The sequence below is a fragment of the Vombatus ursinus genome, unplaced genomic scaffold (genome assembly GCF_900497805.2).
Source record: "Vombatus ursinus unplaced genomic scaffold, bare-nosed wombat genome assembly UNPS02014168.1, whole genome shotgun sequence".
Taxonomy (NCBI): domain Eukaryota; kingdom Metazoa; phylum Chordata; class Mammalia; order Diprotodontia; family Vombatidae; genus Vombatus; species Vombatus ursinus.
Window position 1 is genome coordinate 3,626,597 of NW_020953946.1, and position 16,869 is coordinate 3,643,465.

General features: G+C 38.4%; 1 protein-coding gene across 1 annotated transcript in view; it reads right to left on the minus strand.

The window, feature by feature from the left end:
- NIPA1 (NIPA magnesium transporter 1) overlaps nucleotides 1–16,869 on the minus strand; it is a 50,592-nt gene that overhangs the window by 18,121 nt on the left and 15,602 nt on the right. Inside the window, exons 2-3 of the mRNA XM_027859490.1 lie at nucleotides 8,894–8,941; nucleotides 7,522–7,612 (exon numbers count right to left, since the gene is read on the minus strand). Of these exons, the coding sequence (XP_027715291.1) occupies nucleotides 7,522–7,612; nucleotides 8,894–8,941 (139 nt within the window). The remainder of the gene's footprint in view (nucleotides 1–7,521; nucleotides 7,613–8,893; nucleotides 8,942–16,869) is intronic.

Genomic DNA, 16,869 nt, shown 5'->3' on the forward strand with positions numbered 1-16,869 from the left:
ATATATGCAAAAGGGAAAATTTATTAGTCTTTTAAAGAATTTTTATAAAAGTAGTTTTATAAAATTTTTGAATAAAATATGATTTATTGGATAAATGAGTGAAGAACGGAATTAATGAATTTGTGAGGTATTTCTTTCTAAAACAGTGACTCCCTAAGGCCTGAAGGCAGTTGAGTTTTGCACAATACTTGGAACAGTAACATTTCCAGTGTGACTAATTAAACATTAATGGTCAGCCAAATGATAATGAGAGTACCTTAATAGAAATAACTATGTAATATGTGAATGAAAACTTATTAAGTGCTTACTATGTACTGCACACTGGGCTAAGTATATGTTAATATGTATCCAATAGCTATGATTTCATTGATGCAAGTACTCCTTCCACAGACACATATAATTCTTATATGATACTTAGTAGATGGTCTTCTAGTCAGTTAGCTAATTTCTATCTTTATTAAGCCCCTACTATGTGTCAAGTGAGGCAGCTAGATGGCTCAGCAGATAGAGTGCTGTGCCTGCAGTCAGGAAGACTGAGTTCCAATCCAGCCTCATACACTTAGTAACTCTGTGATCCTCGGCAAGTCACCTCTGTTTGTCTTGAAGACAGCTAGGTGAATCAGTGGATGGAGCACTGGGCCTAGAGTTGGGAATACCTGAGTTCAAATCCAGCCTCAGACACTCACTAGCTGTGCAACCCTGGGCAAGTCACTTAACTTCTGTTTGCCTTAATCCACTAGAGAAAGAAATGGCAAACCAATATCAATATCAATATCAATATCCAATATCAATGCCAAGGAAATCCCATAGGGGTCCCAAAGAGTCAGACAGGACTGAACAACTAAACCATAACAACATCAATCCGCCAAGCACTATGCTAAGTGCTGGGGATACAAAGAATGACAAAAAACAGTCCCTGCTCTCAAGTTGCTCACACATGACATATGAACAACTATGAACACACAAGATGTATACAGCATGAATTGGGGGCAGACTCAGAGAGAAGGCACCTAGACTAAAGCCTGAGAAAGCTGCTTGCAGAAGATGGGTTTAGCAGAGACCTGAAGGAAGTGAGGGAAGCCAAGAGGCACAGATTAGAAGGAAGAGTGTTTCAGGCATGGGATATTCAGTGCCTTGAGAGGGAAGCAGCAAGGAGCTCAGCACCACTGGATTGCAGAGTATATGGAGGGAGATAAGGGATAAGAAGACTGGAAGAGCAGGAAGGAACCATGTTAGGAAGGGCTTTAAAAGCCAAACAAAGGATTTCATATTTGATCCTCGAACCAATAGGGAACCAGTGGAGTTTATTAAATATAGGGTGATACTCAGAGCTGTGTTCTAGGAAGATCAGTCTGAAGTTGCTACAGTCAAAATGTCATCACACTACAACCAAACTGGTGATAAGCCTTTCCAAACTTAGTTAGGCTGACCCTCCGAAAAAGGACACTCAGTTCTTTACCAGGCCCACAGCCAATGCCTTTCCACTTTGGCAGGAACTGCCAAAGCTTATGATCCATCAGCATAGACTTTAAGAACCCAAAGTTTTTTGTGACCAAGAGAACAATCTGACCAAGGGTGCAAAGGTAGGAAAGTTGAATATCTGCTAGGAGAATTAACGGTAGAGTCTGGTTGGCAATACGACTTTTAAAAGAAGGGAAGTAGTAGAAGATAAGCCTGGAAAGGCTTTTAATAACAGTCTAAAGAGTCTGAACATTTAGTAAGCAATGGGGAAGTAGCGGCAGTTTCCGAGCAGGCTATTTGCCTAGGTGATGCAATGGGTAGAGAGCCCTGGAGTCAGAAAGACTGAGTTCAAATCTGGCCTTAGATTCTTACTTAGTTGGGTGTCCCTGGGCAAGTCATTTAATTTTCTGCCTGCCTTAGTTTCCTCATCTATAAAATAGGCCTACCTACCAGAGTTGTTGTGAGAATAAAATGAAATAAAAGTTTTGCAAATCTTAAAGTGCTCTATAAATGCTAGTTGTTGTTGACGATGATGATGATGGTGGTGGTGATGATGATGATCAAAGCTGTGCTTTAGGACAATTAATCTAGCAGCAAAATGTAGAATGAATTAGAAGGCAGAGAGGTCAGCTGAGAGACAATTACAATAGTCCAAAAGGAAGGTAAAGGGCCTAAATCCAAGGTGGTAGAAGTACTACCTCAGAAAGAAAGAAAAGGATAGATTAGAACAGTGATCCACAAACTATAGTCCAGGGGCCAAATTTAACCCACGGTCTGTTTTTGTATGCTAAGAACTATTTATACTTATAAATAAAGTTTTATTTTATTTTAAAATGTAAATAACATTTTTAGCTCACAAGATACACAAAAACTGCTCACCCCTGTATCACACACACAAAATATCACACTGAGCTGATCCAACCCTTTTGGAGAGCAATTTGATTTTGATTGCCCAAAGGGCAATCAAACCATGCATGCACACCCTTCTATCCAGCAATACCACAACTAGGGCTGTATCCCAGAGAGATCATTAAAAAGGGAAAAGGGGGGGCAGCTAGGTGGCGCAGTGAATAGAGCACTGGCCCTGAAGTCAGGAGGACCTGAGTTCAAATCCGGCCTCAGCCAGAACACTTGACACTTACTAGCTGTGTGACCCTGGGCAAGTCACTTAACCCCAACTGCCTCACTAAAAAACAAAAAAAAAACAAACAAACAAAAAAAAAAAAGGGAAAAGGACCTACATGTACAAAAATATTTACAACAGCTCTTTTTTGTGCTGGCAAAGAATTGGAAATTGAATGGATACCCATCATTTGGGGAATGGCTGAACAAGCTGTGGTAATGGAATACTATTGTGTTATAAGAAATTATGAGCAGGCTGATTTAAAAAAAACCTGGAAAGACTTAAATGAACTGATGCTGACTGAAATGAGCAGAACCAGAAGAACACTGTACACAATAACAGCAATACTGTGATGGACTATGATTGACCTAGCTCTTCTCAGCAATGCAATGATCTAAGACAACTCCAAAAGACTTGTGATGGAAAATGCTATCCACATCCAGAGAAAGAACTATGCAGTCTGAATGCAGATCAAAGCATACTGTTTTCACTTTTTTTGTGCTTTTCGAAAACCCTTTTGTTTTGTTTCTTCTTTCACAACATGATCAATGTGGAAATATGTTTAACATGATTGCACATGTATAACTTATATTAGATTGTTTGCCATCTTAGGGAAGGAGGAAGAAGGGAGAGAAAAATGTGGAACTCAAAATCTTATAAAAAATGAATGTTGAAAAGTAAAAAAAAAAAATGATATCACACCAACAGAAACGGGGTTTATTGATTTGGATGTTTTGTTGTTGTTGTTCACCCCATTTGGGGTTTTCTTGACAAAGATACTGGAGTAGTTTGCCATTTCTCTCTCCAGTTGATTTTACAGATGAGGAAACTGAGGCAAAGAGGGTTAAGTGACTTGCTTAGGCTCACACAGATAATAAGTGTCTGTGGCTAGATTTGAACTCAGGAAGATGAGTCTTCCTGACTCCAGGCCCAGCACTCTATCCACTGTACCACCTGGTTGTCCTATTGACTTAGATAGGAGAGGGTTTTTGTTTTTTGAGGTTTTCTGCCAGATGACTATACAGTGATATTCCTAAAGCACAGGTCACTTCTCTTGCTCAATAAACTCCAATGGCTGTCTATTAATTCTAAGATAAAATACCACCTTTTCTGTTTGGCAAAGAAAGCCTTTCCCAATCTGGCTCCAACCTACTTCTATTCATTACTCCCTTTCAGCCACTGTACAGTCTGGCTAAACTGGCCTTTTTGTTTTTCCTCATGCTATTCCTCTCTCTCTACCTTTGTCTAAGCTATTCCCCATATTTGGAACATAGTCCCTTCTCACTTCTGCCTCTTAAAATCCCTCATTTCCTTCAAATTCAGTTCAATCACTATCTTATGGTGAGGCCTTTTCTGATCCCTCTAAGCTGCTCATACTTCGCCAGAAAAATCACCTTGAACTTATTTGTATATACATATTTATGTCCCTGTCTCCCCTAATATAATCTAAGTTCCTTGAGGGCAGGGGCTGTTTCTCCCCCACCCTTTTTTTTTTTGCCTTGGTATGCCCACTGCTTAGAACAGTCATGTAGCACATAGCAGGCCTTAACAAATGCTTGCTGATTGATTAAGGTTGTCCTGTTGTCAAAGAGAGGAAAGTCAGAAAAAAAGCATCAGTTGATAGGAAAGATGAAGAGTTTGGTTTTGGACATAGTGAGTTTGAAGTCCTCCATGAAGTCACACTTGGATACCGTCTTACCATGCGGAAGTAACTCTGGGTTCTCAAAGACAGTAGCAATGGAGCACAAACTTGGGTGGGTTCTACCCAGTTGGAAAGGTTTTCAATACAGTCCTGGCCACAGACCATGTCTGCTCTTTAAGAACCAACCTAGCCAAGTACAGAGAAGTGAAACAACAGTATGTTGGTGATTATTTGGCCATGGCAACCAATGAAACAAAGAAAAACATGATCCTCATTCCTGTTCAGCCCCTTCCCTTTCTGCAGTAGCAGTGACCAAGAGGTAGAAAAGGGAACAAGAAGTATTAGAAATCACTACTCTTCTGGAGTGTCATCTGTTGTTACTATATGACTGAGTAATAGAATACTACAATCTTCAAAGAACTGAAATCAAGAGTCATCCAAAGAGCAGTGGAGAGGCACATGGTGGATACGAGGCTACAACATCTCACTAATGAAAAAATGCACAAAAGTAGCCGCATAAATGATTTTAACTATATGCAGGCCAACCACATGGCAAAAGGAAGGGGTAACTGAGGAAGAGATGGCATGCTTCAACATTATCCACTTCATGTCAAGAGAATTCCAGGAAGATCTCCAGTATAATGGGTGGACCCCCATGAAGGATCTGCAGGAACACAAAGGCAAGAATCACATAAGATTGATGTATGGCAAGCTGCATTGCTGGAGCCGGTACCTAACCATCAAGATCACTGATCCATCGGAGAACTGAAAATTTTGAAAAGCTGGAAGTATGTTCAGGTAGAGATACCCAGGAGATAGAAATATGAGTCAGGAGCTCAAGAGGGTTAAACTTAAAAAGTCAAAACTCATCTGAAATGATACATGTAAAATAACCAAGGGAAAGAACATCAAGAAAAAAAGAATGCAAAAGGCAAGACTATGAAAAATATCAGTTAGCGGTGGGAAGAACTAGGAGAGGGCAATGTCATGGAAGTCAAGGTAGAAGAGTGATTAACATGGTTAAATACAGCAGAAAAGATAAGGAGAAGATAGACTAAGAAAAAGGCCACGGGATTTAAAGATTAGGAGATCAATAAAGACATCTGAGAATAATTTTGGTGCAAAGTTGGTAGGAATAAAAGATTACAAATGGGTTAAAGAGTGAGTGGATGTTGAACAAAAGGAGGCAGTAGGTATGGTCAACTATAAGTTTGGCATGGAAAGTAAAGAAAAAAATGGAGCCTAAAAAGGTAACATGGTCTGGAGAAGCTTTTTTTTTAGGCCAGTGAATCCTTTAAAAAAATTTTGAGAGATGTAGCGAGTATAAATAGGAAGAAGTATATTAACTAATGATAGCTTACATGCAAAAGGTGACATAAGGGATATCATCCAGGAAAGAACCAGAAAACAGGTGAGCCAGTTATATAACTCCAGAAAAGATGCTTTTCTTATACCCAGGAAATATAAAAATACCTAGATCAGAGGTTGCTGATGTTTTTGTGTATCACAGATACCTTTGGTGATCTGGTGATGGCTACTAAGTAATGGTTTTCAAAGAGGCAGAGGAACTAGAAACCAAATTGCCAACATTCACTGGATTTTGGAGAAAGCAAGGAAGTTCCAGAAAAACATCTACTTCTGCTTCATTGATTACACTAAAGCCTTTGACTGGGTGGATAACAACAAAATGTGGTAAATCCTCAAAGAGATGGGAGTACTAGATCATATTACTTGTCTCCTGAATGACTGAACAATTACAACAACTAAATAATGTTTTTAAATGCATAAAATCAAATAGGATTACAAAGGAAACCAATTGTGCTGAAACACACTTATCAAAATATTAAATAAAACAAATTCATGAATTACAGGTTAAGATCTCCTACACTAGATGAAAGCTTCCATTGGATAGATGTTTTCAGCAGGATTAACTGAAGTATACAAGGACTGCATGGTATGAGAGGGTGTAGATGTGTGGCAATCTGTGCTAGAGGAGGGAGTACTCAAACTGATGAGATCACAGACCCAATGAAGGACTAACTCCTAGGGAGAAGTCAAGGAGCTAGTGGAAAGGGGAAAATGGAAAATACAAAAGGAAAGGGACCTTGATGAAAGAAGGTCCTAGAGAAATCAGAAGGTGTTGTTTATTCTGTGTATAGTTATTTATTGGGATCTAAGTATTTTTTCCCCAAGGGGATATATCTTCCATTGCAACTGAAATCAGAGAGAAAATGTGATTAAACACATTTTTAGTTAATAAAACTGTCAGCAAAGTGTAAAAAGCAAAAGTTACATCAGAGAGGTTATAGACTAACTAAATATGCAGAATGAGACATATTTTTTAGCTAATGTGGGAATTTGTTTTATTCAAATATTTATATTTGTTCCACCCTCCCCAGTTTTTTCCAGGTGAGGGGAGGGAGAGATCGGAGGAAAAATAAATACTTATTAATTTAAAAAGTAACTCTTAAAAGTTATATCAAATTGAGTATAAAAATAGGAATTTTAGATACTTTATATATTTGTCACCTTTACAATCTATGCCCTATGTAGACAGGATATATAGCTATACATAAAGCCCTAGATTCCAATTCAATTTTTCAAATGTTTTGAAATTATGGAATGTCTGCACTCTCTGCGCGAGGTGGCAGGGAGGACACAAAAATTAAATTCGCCTACTTTGCTTATACTTTCAAAAGGACTCTGGAATTTCTTTAATTTAAAAGCTTCTGATTCAATGGATTAAAAAAAACAGATTTTCTCTCTGTTCTCCCCTATTTTTCTCTGTAATCCGGCTTCTGCCAAAGACAAATTGGATACTAATATTTAACAAAGAATTTATTTTTTACATTAAGCTATGCAGTGAATATTCCATACAAATAATTAATATAGTTTTTTTTAAATTACAGATTTTAATTCAATTGGATTCATAACTAGCTTTGGAATACTTGCCAAGAAGTCAGAGAAGAGTTGCTAGTTCTTTTGGAAAAGTACCAGGCTTCAAGAGTAATAAACCAAAAACTATTATTCATACCATAACTGGAAGTTTGAGGTGTCCATAATTAAGTCATATTAACACATTCTAAAATATACTAAAGCAAATTTCTGGAAGAAAAGTTATCTAAAAAAGCAGGATTAAATTAAATGTGAGAAATTCTGGCTTACAGTAAAAAAACCAAAGATATGTAACTTACTATTTTTATTCTTTTAATTGAAAAACACTAAGTTTAAAGCAAAAACCCTTTCATATCCTACCAATCCATGAAGTATCACAATGCAAAATTCCAATGCTCACCCAAATGGAACACCAAGGGCACCCAGAGGAGTGACGAGCACAGTCGGAACTGCTGTATAAGCCAAGAAATTTCCAATCTGACCAAGAGCCACTGTTAAGAAAATCATAAAAATATGTCTTATAATCATTACATTAAGATGTATGTTAGCATAAAAGGATTACTATTTGGACCAGAAGTGAAGACATAGTGATAGAGCTTAAATTTTACACTATTAGTTTGAAAAAAAAAACAAAAAACTACTGATGTACATACTACAAAATACCCTACCCCAAAACTCTGGAGAATTATTATCAAACTATTAAAATGATTTAAAATATATTAGTTTTATAGCCAATATTAGAATAATACAGCATTGAAATAACTAGTTTTCAGTCACCTAACAGCACTGGCAATCCAAATAAAAACAAAGTATGAGCTACATTAGAATAAGGGAAATGAATTTTATGGAGTCTCTTCCCTCAACTTATATAAGTAGGGTGGATAACAGATAATATTATATGTACATTCCTTAGGTCCACAAGATGGACCTTGAAACCAATGCTCTCCAAATGTCTTAAAAATATCCATAAAGAAAGAACTCTCAGGTTTGGAGCCCAAGTTGGTGTTGAAATCATATACATTTCAATGCTAACTGAAAATCTGTAATAATTCTTTAAGGAGAGAATTTCAATTAAAAAGACACTTCATATTTCTTATCATAAAAAAAGCTTTAAAAATAAACCTCATAGAATCCGTTCAGTTTCTAACATGCCTTTCCTTTGGGGAATTTAAGGTGCAGAATTAAAATTCTCACTATACATATATATATATATACACACACACACACATATATGTATATATATATACACTATACAAACTATCATATAAATTACTGTACAGCATTTATTTTGATGAACAAAAGTGAATATTTCAACATATTAAATTCTACTTAATTCATGTGATACCTAAGTGTTTCCTTGGTAATTTGAAAAAATAGGATATTTAGGATATAAGTGGCCTGAAACTATGGGCACATCTTGTGCACTGGGAAAAGCTGACTCAGAAGCAAGGTTTGAGGTAGAAGAAAAAGATAATGGCATAATTTTTCCCCCTATTCCTTCCTCCCCATTCCCACCACCAGTTCTCTCCATCTGTCCCCACTCTCAGCCTCCTTGTCCTTTCTACCCTAACTTATTCCATTCCAAAAAAAGGAAGAGAATAGTGAGGAGGAAATGAGCTCCGGAAGGTACTTCAGGTACTCAGAAGAAGCAGAATGAAATTAAAGCCACCCAGAAGAACCAGTACGTCATTCCCCCAGACCCCTAACTATGCTTGGAATGAATGATTGCTTTTAAAAAAAAAGAAAGAAAAGTCATTTTAAGATATACTTACTTGCAATTGTTCCAGACCACCAAACTATGTCTGTTAAATATGAAGTACCTGTGAAGGACAAGAGGAGAAAAAAAATATAGTAACAGATGTGTGTCTGTAAAGTGAACACAACTGCATTTTCATGTAATGAGAAAAAGCAAGTTCTTAATCACAAAATTAGTGTTAGAAGGGGTCTCAGAGGTCATTAAGTTCAACCCTGCACCTGGACAGGCACCTCTCCTCTATTATCTATCTATCCACCCATCCGTCCATCCATCTATATTACATATCTATGTTCTACTAGTATATAAAATATGCTATACAGATGATACATACTAGCCTATATACTATAGACTACATATATGCTATAAACTATATATACTATACATAAATTCTCTATTTCTCTCTATGTATATATACACATACTATCTATATCACACATACATACTATATTTTCTATGTGGTATATAAAATACGCTAATGGATGATATAACTATATAATCTATATACTACATATATACTACAAACTATATATAATATATTTAGATTCTATTTCTCTCTCTATATATAGTGTCTATCTATATCACACATATATACTATAGTTTCTATGTGGTATATAAAATATGCTATATAGATTATACATACTACATAGTCTATAACTACATATATACACTATAAACTATATATGCTATATATTTCTATTTCTCTCTATAGTATCTATCTATATCAGGCATATATACTATATTTTCTATATAGTATATAAAATATGCTATATAGATTATATATATACAGTCTATATGCTACATATATACACTATAAACTATATATACTATGTATAGATTCTTTCTATTTATATAGTATCTATCTACATCACCTATACACTATATGTTCTATATAGTATATAAAATATGCTATATAGATGATATGCACTATATAGCCTATATCAGGCCTGCACAATTTGTGGCCGGTGGGCTGCTTACAGTCCGCAGGCCACTTGTGGAATGCCAAAGGATTTCTTCTACCTTCAAAGGAGGTTTTCCTCTACATTTTTTGCAGGTTGTCCAAAATCCTTTGGCATGTGGCAAGTGGCCAAGGGCTGTAAGCGCCCATAGGCCACAGGTTGTGCAGACCTGGTCTATATACTACATACAGATTATAGAGTATATACACTATAAACTATATATAGATTCTCTCTCTCTCTCTCTCTCTATATATATATTTATGCACACACATAGTATCTACCTATATCACACACACATATACTCTATATTTTATGTAGTATATAAAGTATGCTATATAGACAATATGCACTATATAGTCTATACACTACATATAGATTATGTTATATATAAACTATATATATACTATAAACTATAAACTATATATACTATATATCGATTCTATTTCTCTACATCTATATACATATATGAAACTACCAAGGTATATCTGAAAAACTGATCTAACCATTAAAATAATTTAAAATGTTTTAAATTTTGTACCAAATATTAAAGCATACACACATACACATATATACATATATATACACACTCAAACCTTCTCCCATATCCCATGTTTGTTGATGATACTATCATCTCAGACAAGCAGTCCTGAAACCTTGAAATCACTGATTCTTCCTTCTCCCTCATACAGAATTAGTTGCCACAGCCTGTCAATTATACATGGCTAACTTTTTTTCATCTACTCTATTCTCTCTACTCTTATTCTGGCCTTCATCCTACTTCTTGCCTGGATTATTGTAGTTGCCTAACTCATCTCCTTGTTTTCAGTCTGTCCCCTCGATTCAATTAGGGAAGCATTTATTAAGCACCAACTATGTATAAGGCACTGGCGCTAGATACTGAAGATAAAAAGGCAAAAATGAAACAGTTCTTGATCTCAAAAAGCTTATTTTCAACATGTACACAAATAAAGAAAAACAAAAGTATATGCAAATTTTAACAGAGAAAGGAAGAGAGATGAGGAGGGAATAAGGGAGGGATAGAAAGAGAGAGGAAGGGAGGGAGAGGGAGGAGAGAGAGAGGGAGAGAGAAAGAGGGAGGGAGAGAAGAGAGAGAAAAAGAAAAAGAAAAGGAGAGAAAGGAGAGAGGGAGAGGGGGAGAGAGAGAGAAAAGAAGAAAAAGAGAGAGAGAAGAAGAGAGAAAAGAGAAAGGGCGAGGCAGATGGAAAGGGAAAGGGAGGGAGGGAGGTAGGGAGAGAGAGAGAAAGAGAGAGAGGAGAGGAGAGGGAGGGGGGAGAGAGAGAGAGAGAAGAGGAGAGGGAGAAAGGCAGGGGGAGGGGGGGGGAAGAGAGAGAGAGAGGAGGGGGGAGAGGGGGGAGACAGAGAGTGAGGGGGGGGAGAGAGAGAATTAATAACTGGGGGAAAGGGATGTCAGGAAAGGTGTCTTGTAAGAGGCAGCACCTGAGATATTCTTGGTGGTTGTTTTTGTTTTCGAATGATTAAGCATTTATTCATTTTTTTCTTCCTACCTCCCCCATCCACGAAAAAAAAAAAGAAAAAGAGAACAAAACCCTTGTAACAAAGCAATTCCTATGTAGCAAATGTGTCTCATTCTTCATATCTAATCCATCACCTCTCTGCCAGGAGGTGGGGGGCAGCATTCTTTATCATTACTGCACTGATCAAAGTTCTTAAGTCTCAAATTGTACACTTTTGCAATGGTATGGCTGGTGTAGAAATTACTCTCCTGCTTCTGGTGTACCATATATGCTTTCATTGCAAGTAGGGATTCTAAGAAGCAGGTGAAGCAGGTAAGGTCCTTGAGGGCAGGGGCTTTTTTTGTGCATTTGTATCCCCAAAACTTAATACTGTGCTTCAAATATAATAAGAACTTAACTTCTTGTGAATTGATTGTTAGATACTGTTAGACTACAATATACCTCTAGGAAGAAGTGAAGAAAAAGAGAACATTCCAGCAATGGAAGATCATATGTGAAAAGACATGGAGGTGAAGCAATGTGGCTTATGAGGAATGGTTAGTAGGCCAATGTGACTAGAACTGAAGTACTGAAGGAAAATAACATGAATGTAAAATGAAATTAGAATGGCAACTAAGAAGTTAAGGAAAGGCTTCATGAGATTGACTCGAGTTCAGTAATTTGGGAAACCAGATATTCCAATGGGGGAAATGAGAAAGGATGGCATTCGAGGCTTGGGGTACACCAAGTTTGAAGTCAAAGAGATGGGAGATGGCGCATCACCCCAAAAAGTAAGTATTCTGGTAGAACTGCGCAGTTTAAGAAAAGGGGTAAATAGAGGCAGCTAGGTGGCGCAGTGGATAGAACTCCAGCCTTGGCATCAGGAGGACCTGAGTTCAAATCCGGCCTCAGATATTTGACACTTACTAGCTGTGTGACCCTGGGCAAGTCACTTAACCCCGACTACCTCATCAAAAAGGAAAAAAAGAAAAAGAAAAAGGTAAATTGTAGGAAATTTGTAATGCTAGGAATGGACCAAGTTTTGAAGAGCTTTAAATGACAAACTCAAGTTACATTTGATCCCTGGCCCCACTCCAATCCAAGTCAGCAAAATAGGAGCAGGTAGATGATGTAGGTCCAGACCAGCCCATGTGAGAGGGACGAACTGCATCACTGCCCTCTCTACTCCAGCCTTCCCAGTGAGCCCCAGAAGAGGAAAAGGGCTACTGATGATGATGACAGTTAGCATTTATATAGCACTTGCTATGTGCCGGGCCCTATGCTTTATAATGAGTATCTTATTTGATCCTCACAATCACCCTGGGAGGAAGGTGCTATTATTCTCCCCAATTTACAGACAAGGAAACCGAGGCAGACAGGGGTGAAATGACTTGTCCAGGATCCTATAGCTAGTGTCTGAGGCCAGATTTGAAACCAGAACTTCCTTATCCCAGGCGTAGCACTCTATTCACTCCCCCCGCCCCCCCCATCCGGGGCCCTTGCCCAGTAACAACATCCACTGGAGGCTTTAAGCATTATTATCCATCTGCCAATTATTACTTCCCCAATGGCTAATTTCCTCTGACTATTTTCTCCCTATTCCTGGATTACTCAATTACCAACCATGCAGAGTCACCTACTGCTCAAATCCCATCTCTTATTCTCTAATCCTCATTCTTCTCAATCCTCCCCCACCCTATCCTTCTAAAAGGGACTGCATGCCCCTATTACAACACCATTTCCTCCTGACTAGAGTTTCCTCTCTGCTCCTTTCCACAACTGTAGCTTCACTTTTCCTTAAAGGATGGCTATCAGAGAGTAGTAGATAAAGAGCTGACTTTGAAGCAGGAAGACCTGGGTTCAGGTTCTGTCTTTATCATGTATTAGTTGTGTGACCCTGGGCAAATCATTCTAATTCTTAGTGCTCAAAGTGACTCTGTAGCACTATAAGTATTAGTTGCTCAAAAAGTGTCTTACTTGTATTGGGTGAGGGGGAGCTCCTCACCAGGGGGAAGGGGCTCCAGGACCAATGAAATCACAGGCCCAGTTCCCGTGCCCACTGCTATCCCTATGTTTATTCTATACATTATTATCAAGGTCATTAATAATAATATTATTTTTCTGTACATTCCATACGTACTCCTAAATTGTTTCCCTTGTTGCGGGTTATTAAAAGAATTGTGCAAATTTCCTCACTCGCTTCTTCCTGTTCAATTTTGAGCCCAGTTCATAGGCCATAAGCAACATCTTCAGTGAGATGTTTAGAATATGAAAGAGAAGGATAAGTGGAAATTTTAATATCACCAGTGCTTATCTTACTTCCTTATGTTCCCACACTGAAGGTTTTACATGACAACTCTCAGGAATTTCACAAATTAAATGGGGTATAACAATGTTATTTGAAACAATACCACAAAAAACATGTATCACTGGAAGACCAATGGAAGATTCTTTGTTTCAACAGGGCCTTTTCAGGTTCAGGCAGTGAAACCCAAGGGGCTGTCTTCCTGTCTAATTCCTAAGTTACAGACAAAGAAACCTAGAAATAGAACTGAGTAGAAACACTGTCCCACACATTGCCCACCGAAAACCACAAAACCCAGATGAAGTGGTGGTTGCTGGACTGGATTCTCCCTCCAAACACAAGTGCTCTACATATGATCTTGTACCTCTGTTGCAGCTCAGAGAACAAATTAATCACTTTTCCCACCAAACCATTTCCTTTTTGCCATCGTTCTATTTATGTGAAGGACACCACCATTCTTGCAAAGCATTCAACTGAACTCAACAAATTATTTATTAAGTACACACTGTATCTTATGTACTTGGGGTACAAAGATGAAAAACAGCAAAGTCCTTGACTTTTGTGAACTAGCCAACTAGGAGACTTGGGGTCAACACCTTGGCAAGGTCTTTGACCCTTCCTCCTTTAATTTCCTACAGACAGTCCCTCCAGTTTCCTTTGGATGGTCTCACATACTTCCCCATTACTTTATGTGTGTGTATATGGAGAAAATATACCACCATCATTTCCCGATACACTTTTCCTGACCACTACTCCAAATCCACCCTTATGACAAATGAAACCAATCAAATATGACTGTCATAGCAACCAGTTTGTCACTATACACTACATTTAGCATTGAGGGGAGAAAAATATGTTCTCCTGATCATTGCACTGAAGGTGAGCTTTGCTGCTTAAACGTAGGTTTCATTTACATCATTACATCTCAACTTCAGGATCACAGTACCAGGCACCAGCTCCTTCACCTCCAGAATCAGAGCCTCCAACAACCAACCATCTCCAACCAACACAATCTATCCCAGAGTGCAAGACTCAGGCACCTAATGTCTTCATGAGGAGGAACTGATGAACATCAAGCTCAATCTCCCTTCTCTAACACTAAAAGAGAATGGACATCCACTATCATTTATAAGACAGACATCCTTTCTTACACAGTTTGCACTTTCTCTCCTCTTCCCCCTTTTCTTCAATACAAAGGAGTGTCAGCATACTCTTTGTTTCTCTCCATCACTTAGCAGCCTCTCTTCCTGGTGGCAATTATGTAATGGTCCCTAAATTACATCTCCTCCTTCCTAAGGAGTTTGGTTCTTGGCATTCAGTCTTCCCCTCCACCCTAAACTGTGCTCTGATACCACAGTATTTAATGTACATACTGATTTTTCTTCAAACACATTGCCCTCCCACTTTCTCAATGTCCTCCACACCCACGAGTTACACCTTCAATCTATATAAGGCACACAGACATAGGGTCACACCCTTGATTTCATCATCACCCACAAGTGTTTAGCTCCCACTAATAAGAATTATGAAACCACTTTCTCCAGATGCTCAGGTGAAATCAAACCCTGGATTACTCAACTGCCCCCTCTTCTTATCATACACTGTTGGAGAGTACTGCCGGAAGTCACCTACCCAAGGGTGTTCATTGGATGCACTACAAAATTTATGTTATCAAATCTCAACAGGTATCCTCACTATAAAAATGTATTACTTTTACTACACCTCATTGATTTTTTATCATATTCCCCTCAACTGATGCTCCAAAACTCTTTTCTAAGCCTCATGCCTCACCTGTGGTAGGACTAGGATTCCCCCATTTCCTACAATATGGATTAATTTTCCCTAAAAGGCAACGAAACTGTCTCCAGGACTTAATTGGGCCCTTTCCTCTACTGATACTGCTTCCTGGTCACGTTAGGGCATAAAAAGTTTCACCCACATGCAACTGGGGCCCCTACAACTTGGTGGATTTCTCAAGATGTAGTTGTTGAGTCATTCAGTCATATCTAACTCTTCATGACCCTGTGAACCATACTATCCATGGGGTTTTGTTTTTTTAGCAAAGATACTGGAGTAGTTTGCCATTTCCTTCTCTAGTGGATTAAGGCAAACACAGGTTAAATGACTTGCTGACACACAGCTAGTAAGTGTCTGAGACCAGATTTGAGCTCAGGTCTTCCTGACTCTAGGCCTAGCACTCTATCCACTGAACCACCTAGCTGCCTCTATTCTTTACCATATCCTTCCCTAACAATCAGACTAAATCTCTATATTTTCCTACCATCTATAAACATATTTCCATATGAGGGTGGCTGTGTACCAAGAAGCTAGGTGCCACTGTATCCTTGCTGTGTTAGGGCAAAGCAAACCTGCTGCCAGCCTGATCTCCCAAATGCAATGTGGATCATACAAAGAGGAGCAAACTTCCCTTTGACTCAGGCCTTTCATCTCCCGCCCTGATCATCCCTTGAGGAAAGAGGAAGATGAATGGCAGTGGCGATTTGATTCTAGCACCAGACTCCAAACTCCTTTCCCTTTGCAAATAAGAGAGGTGCCTTCCACTCACTGATGACCATTTTCACATACTCAAGTCATATCCTACACATCCCAGTAATTCTAAACCCTTGTACGCCATCATCCTAATCCCATTCTCTTTTCCTCATCTCAATACCTTGGTGAACCAATTCAACTCTACACTGTCCTCTTCTCTAGAGTCCCTGGCCCTCTCATCATTTTGCTATTTGTTTCCTGCTAAACTTCAACCTTGCTGATCACTGCCTGTGCTGCTGAATCAAAGTGGAAAAAAAATGTCATTGTTCTGAGTCCATTACAAATATATGTTACATGACAATCCTACCATGCCTGCCTTATCAATTCACTATCCCTCTCTCCACTGAAGCTCTCTCAATTTTTTTCATCATCCCTCCTCAAATCTCCCATGGTTCCCCCCTCCCCCACTCTCTCAGCTGAGAAACTTGCCTAATGTTTCACTGAAAAAATTGAGGCCATTCACCATAAGCTCCTCCTTCTCCCCTTTGCCTTCTTTCACATAACTCATAAATGCCTTCTTCTTCTATTTCCTCCTTCACCCTTGTCTCACAAGATGAAGTGGCTTTATTTGTTACCGACGCTAACTCCTTGTTCTGCTCAAGAGATTCCATTCCATCCAGTCTCCTTCAACAAACTGGCCCCTCCACAATCCCCACTCCATCACTTATTTTCTTTCTTTCTTTTCCTTTCAAATACTACTTTATTT